The 8486-nt window shown below is 35.9% G+C and overlaps 1 protein-coding gene across 1 annotated transcript in view; it reads left to right on the plus strand.

Moving 5' to 3' along the window:
• LOC103610561 (thyroid receptor-interacting protein 11-like) overlaps positions 1–8486 on the plus strand; it is a gene marked incomplete at its 5' end in the record, with an annotated part of 48188 nt that overhangs the window by 14813 nt on the left and 24889 nt on the right. Inside the window, 4 exon segments of the mRNA XM_008594709.1 lie at positions 886–1098; positions 1651–3535; positions 7182–7315; positions 7888–8081. Of these exon segments, the coding sequence (XP_008592931.1) occupies positions 886–1098; positions 1651–3535; positions 7182–7315; positions 7888–8081 (2426 nt within the window).

The following is an 8486-nucleotide window of genomic DNA, read 5'->3' on the forward strand; positions in this document are numbered from 1 at the left end:
GTGCACACACTGGCTGAGTGTGGTGTGGACCCCACCATGCCAGGGGTTGCAATCCCTTTACTAGTCAAAAAAAAAACAAAACTCTGTCTATGAGAGAAGGCTTTATAGCAATTTATAGTTTATCAACAAACCTTGTAATCAGAGGTTGAAATAATGTTGAAACATAGAGAACTGTACCACTTCTGGGGTTTTGGAGAAAAGCATTAAATAGCTAATAATGGACCATAAAATGTATATATAGATACATCTTTATGTCAGGTTTGAGATAGGGGAACCTTGTCTGTGCTCAAGTTAGAAGGTAAAGAAGGAAGGAGGGCACTTTTTTGGATCAAGAAAAGGTTCCAGTTCCTGACAGAAGCAAGCAATAAAGGGGATTCCTTTAATGAGAGAAAAGAAGGCTTTTATTTTCTAATTAGAGAGGATAAACTTTAGAGTGAATGAGTGTGGACATTGTACATTTTTATTTAGTCTGTGGGTGCTGATGACTATGTTAGGGAATAGAAATGAAGAGAGCTGGAAGACTTGGACATTTTGCAAATATGTATGTGGAGGGAGAAGAGCAGATAAAGGGAAGCAATGGTGGAAGTAGGATAGGAAAGACTCAGATGAGGAAGGTTGTGTGTAAAGAAGCTGAAGCTACAAGACGAACACACTTGTTGCATCTTGTCTAGGGTTATAGAAATGTTTTATTTGAAGCTGCAAATAGAATTGCAAATTGAATAGTATTGTTGAATTTTATATTTCATTATTGAGGTATTAGTAATGTTTCCGATAGAGAGAATTTAAGATAGATTCCAAGTTTTGTTTATTTCTATGTTTTTCATCTTTTGGTGTCTCTTCTTCTGTTCACAGTCTATGTTGCTTTTTTCCCCTTTATCATTTAAGGAAGAACTTCAGATATCACTTTTAAAACTGAGCAATGACTATGAAGTAATGAAAAGTACAGCTGCAAGAGATATGAGTTTGGATTCAGACGTACATGACTTAAGACTTAGTTTGGAGTCAAAGGAACAAGAACTCAATCAGAGTATTAATGAAAACGAAATACTGCTATCCAAGTTAGTAGAATTAGACAAACAGAACCAAGAAGCTACAAAGGTAATGTTATATTAAAGACAGTGAGGTAGCACATTCTACTCAGTAGACTGAACACTGGGTTACCATGTAAAAATGATGCGCATAATTTAATTTTGTGATTTAATTAATATTTTTGTAGTAACTGATGCTCTACTCATAGGAATTGCCAAATACTAAAGTACTTTTGGCTTTACAGACCATGTAGTCTCATTTGCAACTACTCAACTCTGCTGTCGTGGAAGAGCGTGGCCATGTTTCAATACGATTTTATTTATGGAAAAAGGTGCAGGCCTGATTTGGCCTCTAAGATGTAGTTTGTTGACTCCTGCTCTAGTGTTTAAGAGTTGAAAATAAAGAACATGTATTGTTTCCCTTCTTCGGTAAAATGGACTTGCTGTAAGATATTAGTAAATACCTTTGTAGGGGATGTCGGGATAGGAAAAAGGTTGTTTTTTACAAAGATTAGAAATATCTGAGGATAATTGTATTATGTATGAAATTTTGTGAAATTTTTTTATGTACCACAATAAGAACATTTTGTAATGTTACCATGCAAATTAATTTTTCTTTCAGCCCATTATTTTGATAAAAGATCAGCTATCAAAACAACAAAATGAAGGAGATAGCATTATCAGTAAACTGAAACAAGGTCTAGATGATGAAGAAAAGATAGTTCATCAACTTGAGGATGATAAAATGAACCTTACTAAAGAGTTAAACAGACAGAAAGAACAGTTAATTCAAAGTGAACTGGTCCTGAATGATTTGCATTTAATCAAGGAGGAGCTTGAGGATAAAGCAGAAGATTTAGTAGATCAGCTAATTAACTCACAAAAAAATAATTCAAACATCCAGAAGGAGAACCTTGAACTTAAGGAACATATTAGACAAAATGAGGAAGAGCTTTCTAGGGTCTGGAATGAGTTAACTCAGTCTCTTCATCAAGACTCTAATAGTACTTTTAAGGATAACCTACTTAAAGAAAGGGAAGCAGAAGTTAGACACTTAAAGCAAAATCTTTCAGAAATAGAACAGCTCAATGAAAATTTAAAGAAAGTTGCTTTGGATCTGAAAATGGAAAATGAAAAGTTGGTTTTAACATGTGAAGATGTAAGGCATCAGTTGGAAGAATCTGTAGCTGGGAACAGTCAGATTTCTCTGGAAAAAAACACTCTTGTCGAGACACTAGAGGTGGAAAAAGGACAGCTAGAAGCAGAATTGTGTCAGGCTAAAGAGAGGCTGTTGGAAGAAGCAAGCAAGTATGAGCAAAACATTGAAGAACTATCGAATGCATGTAACTTGAGCACCGCTGCCTTACAGCTGGAACGTGAGTCTTCAACTAAACTCAGTCAAGAGAAGGACTTTGAAATAGTTGAACTCAAAAAGAATATTGAGCAAATGGATACCGATCATAAACAAACTAAGGAAATGTCATCTAGTGAAGAAGAGCAGAAGCAATTGACAGATGTTATAAAGGAAAAAGAACTTTTCATTGAAAAACTTAAAGAAAAGTGTTCAGAGCTGCAGGAGAAATTAGATAAATGTTCTCAGGCCTTAATGCCAAATGAAATTTTAAGGCAGACCATAGAGGAAAAGGACAGAAGTCTTGGAGCCATGAAAGAAGAGAACAGTCATCTGCAAGAAGAACTGAAGGACATTCAAACAGAGAATCCTGATATTTTACAAGAAACAAGAGTTCAGAGCTTTAATATAGAAAATGGAAGTGAAAAGCATGATTTATCTAAAGCTGAAACTGAAAAATTAGTGAAAGAAATAAAAGAACGAGAACTAGAGGTTAAACTTCTAAATGAAAAGAATATATCTCTAACTAAACAGATCGATCAGTTGTCCAATGATGAGGTTGGTAAACTAACTCAGATTATCCAACAGAAAGATTTGGAGATAGAAGCTCTTCAGGCTAGAATTTCTTCAGCTTCCTACACCCAGGATATTATGTACCTTCAACAGCAACTGCAGGTCTATGCTAGGCAGGAAAATAATCACAGATTCTCTGATTCGAGTGCTGCCACCTCAGAGCTAGAAGGAAGAGAACACGAACAAGCTGATTCAGAAATTAAGCAGCTAAAGGAGGAACAAGATGTTTTACAGAAGTTACTTAAAGAAAAAGACCTCTTAATCAAAGCCAAAAGTGATCAATTACTGTCTTCAAATGAAAGTTTCACTAACAAAGTGAATGAAAATGAATTTTTGAGGCAGGCAGTAACAAACCTGAAGGAGAGAATATTAATTTTAGAACTGGACATTTGTAAACTAAAAGGGGAAAATGAAAAAATAGTAGAAACATCCAGGGTAAAGGAAGCAGAATATCAAGCATTACAGGAGACTAATATGAAGATTTCTATGATGCTGCCAGAGAAAGAGTTTGAGGGCCTTTCAATGAAGGACAAGGCTCTTGCTCTTGAGCAACTACTGGAAGAAAACGAACGGGTATGTTCTGGTTGGAGTATTGTAGAGGGAAGTTGGGGGTGGAGGAGACTTCTTTGTTTCAGTTACTTTATTGATATCATCTTTGAAGAGGACAATGAATTTGATCATTTAGAAATATTCAAGATACAGTCATGTGTGGCTAAACAGTGGGGATGCACTCTGAGAAACATCATTAGGCAATTTCGTTGTTGTGCAAATGTCAGATTGTGTACTTACACAGACCTACGTGGTATAGCCTACTACACACCTAGGCTGTATGGTACAGCCTATTGCTCTGACTACTGTCGGATACGTGATCAGTCATGGACCAAAATGTTTTTATGGGGTACGTGACTATAGTTTGATTTGAGGCATCTGGATGTTTCTCCCTCAAATTATTACATATTTCCAATCATTTTTAGTAGTAGGTTAATTTTTTACAGCCTGCTAAGTAGGAAAAAAAAGCATAGTAGCAATTAATACCCTTAGAAAATAGAAATTTGTTACAAGAGAAATTTTAAAGTCACTTAAACACCTTTTAGGCTTATTTCAGTAGCTGCTAGTAGCGGTTAACATCTTAGGGATTCTTATATGTAAAGGAAAGCCCTGTGAAATTCTACATCTTTGAACAGTATCTAGGGTAAGAAATACGCTGTACATTGTGACATAGCAGCATGTGTCCGTGTGTGTGTAAAACTGAAAAGTTTCAAGAACTGGAAATTACCCTTACTACACGTGATACTCTATTAAAAAAAACCCCAAAACAGTGCTGCAGAAACCATTGAATTGATTTTTATGAATCAATTAGTCATAACCTGGAATTTGAAAGGTGTTAGCCAAGAGTAGTAGTTTTCACATAGTAAACTCAGTAAATTCTGTAATCCCAGCTGTGTCACACATGTGACTTTGGGTATGTTTTGACCTTATTGGTTTGTTTATTTAACCATCATATGGAGGGTCATAACAGTTATAAGGAAAGTGTCTGTAGCTTTTCATATAATTAAATTTTTACATGCATTTCATTTTAATAAGAATTATTGAAGATCTCCTGTTACATCATACTGTGATAGGTGCTATGTAGGGCTTGTTTGGTAGTGCCTTTCTACTCTGATTTCTATACTTTTACTAGTAGAAATTTGGAAAAGAGTTGATAGGCAGAACAATGGAATATTCAGCAAGTTCTTCTTGAGCATTTACATGTTGCCAGGCACAAGATAAACTTCTTCTTTTTTTTTTTTTTTTGTCTTTTTTACTGACCGGCAACGGGATCGCAACCCTCAGTGTTGCGCCCACACCGCGCTCAGCCATTGAGTGGGAACCGGTCTCCACATGGGATCCGAACCCTCGGCGGGAGCACCGCCACACTCCCAAGCGGCGCACTCTCCAGTGCACCACCAGGCCGGCCCCAAGATAAACTTCTTTTGTCAATTAAGTTCTCTCTTAGAGTCTTGGATTAAAGTTGTGAAAACTTACTTCATTTCTTCTTTTTGGCCATATATCTGATTAAATAGGTACACTCATGGTCAATGTTGAGGTGTTCTCGTCCTTCAGAAATAACTTTTTAGCTTTAGTGGTACTGGTCTGTAATTGGTGTGAAAAAGACTCTTAGAGGGTCCAGCTTCCTATTACTCACTAACCAAATTTAGGTGCAGTGTGTTATGGTTCTAAGACTACAACAGAAGGAATATAGAACAAGTCTTCTGTTGTAAATTTTTTTTTCTTTTGCAGTTTTGCATCTTGTACAATTTAGTTCTATTTCATTGACATTTACACATCTAAAGTGTGCAGATTTTATTCAGGCTCTCCTACCTTTTAGGAAGCTTCCCTAAGTCAAGTATTACTAAAGTCTTGTATTACTTGAGGGTAATTCATATAAACTAATTAATTTATTCCAATATTCTATGCAAGGGGTGTTCCAAAAGTTCATGGAAAGATTAATATTTTCTTTTAATTCTGTTTTTTGTTTGTTTGTTTTCCTTTTGGTCTCTTTTTTACTGACCAGTAACGGGATTGCAACCCTCGGTGTCGCACCCGCACCACGCTCAGCCAGTGAGCGGGAACCAGTCTCCACATGGGATCCAAACCCTTGGCGGGAGCGCCGCTGCGCTATCAAGCGGCGCACTCTCCAGTGCGCCACTGGGCCAGCCCAAAATAGCTGGAACTTGGATTTTTTTTTCCTTTTTGTCTTTTTTACTGACCGGTAACGGGATCGCAACCCTCAGTGTCGCGCCCGTACTGGGGACTGGCAACAGGATCACAACCCTCAGTGTTGCGCCCACAACGTGCTCAGCCAGTGAGCGGGAACCGGTCACCACATGGGATCCAAACCCTTGGCGGGAGCACCACCGCACTCCCAAGTGGCACACGATCCAGTGCGCCACCGGGCCAGCCCTAATTCTGTTTTGACACAAAATTTTTCAAGTACACTCATATAATTTGAGTACCTTTAATAGTACATTTTGAGTATAATAAATTTTATATTTTGGTGGGGAGAAGGGGATGTTCTCAGCAGGAGATCTTCAAGTCTATTTAATTTCTCAAGCATTTGCTCTTTCTCTGTAATATGAAAAAGAAAACTAACTGAAAAACTATTTGGAAAATATTGGCCATCCTACTTAGGAGGGGATGTTGAAGTAAAAGGAACAGATGGTTTTATGTTTTCGTTTTGATGATTTATCCTGGGGGAAACATTATATATTCCTAAAGAAATGAAAAGTTTACATAACAACTTAATATAATGCTAAACTATAAGTAGATTCATTTGATATGCATATTTAAAACAGAGAAAAGACTTGGCTGTAAACAGCCTGACACTTTTCTGTGTTTGTTAGAATTCTAGGTATCATTTGACATTCATGACTCTACTTTTGCAATGAAGGGTTATCTTTTTTCTGCTGTCGTTAATATATTGTACTTATGTGGAATACATTTTCATTATTGTCTAGCAAGATATCATTCCAAAGTTGCTTTCATTAAGCTGTTGCCAAAATATTCTTTTAAAATAGACTGTACATATGAAATGATTTCCTTTTTATCTTTTTCTAGCTGCTGACACTTACTTTTCTTGAACAACAGTTGTGGGTGCTTGATGAATGGACATCCTTGTGTGCATACGCACCTGTGTGCGTGCACACACATACACACCCCACACATACATTTTATTGGTAATTTGGAGGCTCATGAACACTTTGTTGTATGGGCAAATTTGAAGAGATTTTTGTCTTTTGAGTTCCTTTTGAAACATTTCTAGTAAACTTTTTCTTTTATAATAGATTTATAGAAAAGTTGCAAAGGTAGTGGAGAGAGTTCTGTACCTCACACCCTATTTTATTTATTGTTGACATCTTACTTTACTGTAATTCATTTGTCACAGCTAATGAACCAATATTGAGGCATTACTACTAACATTTAAACTTTATTCAAATTCCTTAATTTTTACCAATTGTCCTTTTCCTGTGCCTGGATGCCATCCAGGATACCACATTATCTTTAGAGGTCATGTCTCCTTAGGCTTCTATAGACTGTGACAGGTTCTCAGACTTTCCTTGTTTTTGATGACCTTGACATAGTTAACTACATTTTAAAATTAATTACTTAATGAAGAAAATGTCTTTTTTAAAGTGTATTTTTCTTTAAAACTAAAGTTATTACTTTCTAAAGGGCAAGACTTTCTAAAGGGCAAAAGTTAAATCAGCTTTTAAATGCAGTTAAGTCAATGCAGGAGAAGACAGTCACACTTCAACAGGAGAGAGACCAAGTCACATTGTCTCTGAATGAGAAACAAATGGAAAACAATACCCTACAGAATGAGGTATACTTTCACTTTAAAGAAACAGTGAATCAAATATTAAGTTTAATAACTATTAAGTAAGAAAACTGGAAAGTTTTTAATTGAAATGAATTTATTTCCTAGGTGACTTTTCTTAGTCTTTCTCTGATATGCTCTAGTAGGACTTTTATCTCCCAGGGTGCTTTATATTTTAGGTTTCAAAAATGAAAACCATGGCATATCTTGGATATAAGAAAAAATTTTAACCCATAAAATATGAAAAAATGAGATACACTGAAAAAGTGGTCTGTCACAAAGAACCCAGTACTTTTGTATAGTTCCATTTTCCAGGGAATGAGATCGTACAAAGTAAAGCTTCTAGATGAATATTCAAGATGATTTCAGGAGAATTTTTCCTAGAATAAATATATCTTGCATATATAAGATGATTTCAGGAGAATTTTTCCTAGAATAAATATATCTTGCAGTATGAGCAATTAGTATACAATTAATACATTTCAACAATGGGAAAAAGATTTGATAATATAGTGGTTTGTAGCAGGGTGAAAAGGATCATTTTCTAGAAGAAAAATAAAGAAATGTCCTCTACCTAGGTTCAACATTTATGTAACAAAGAATTACGGTTAAACCAGGAGCTAGAGAGATTGCGTAATCATCTTTTAGAATCAGAAGGTTCTTATACCCGTGAGGCTTTGGCTGCTGAAGATAGAGAGGCAAAACTAAAAAAGAAAGTCACAGAATTGGAGGAAAAGCTAGTTTCATCCACTAATGCAATGGAAAATGCAAGGTAACTTTTTCACTTTTTTTCATTAACTTTAACTGAAACCTTATTGAGTGTCAGACTCAGTAAGCATTTTTCATGTTAGCTCATTCTCACAAAATTCATTATCTCCTTTTTGCAGATAAAGATACAGGGTAAAGAGATTTAGTAACCTGCCCAAGGTCAGGCACACAGAATTTATGTGTGAGTTTTGCCCTCAAGTCTGAGACTCTGAATCTGGCTTTCAAACTCTTAATCTTAGCCATCACCCTAGGCAATTGCCTCTTACCATTTTAGGGATATAGTTGGCAATTCTGGCTGATTTAATTAGCTCTGTTCAGCTCCCAAAGAACTAATTTAATTTATGTGAGTTTATTTTTCATCAAGTGGTCTAAGGTTGAACTAGGTGTAGATATTAGAGTAAAGGAAGTA

Source organism: Galeopterus variegatus, unplaced genomic scaffold (assembly GCF_000696425.1).
Source record: "Galeopterus variegatus unplaced genomic scaffold, G_variegatus-3.0.2 Scaffold11305, whole genome shotgun sequence".
Classification (NCBI taxonomy): domain Eukaryota; kingdom Metazoa; phylum Chordata; class Mammalia; order Dermoptera; family Cynocephalidae; genus Galeopterus; species Galeopterus variegatus.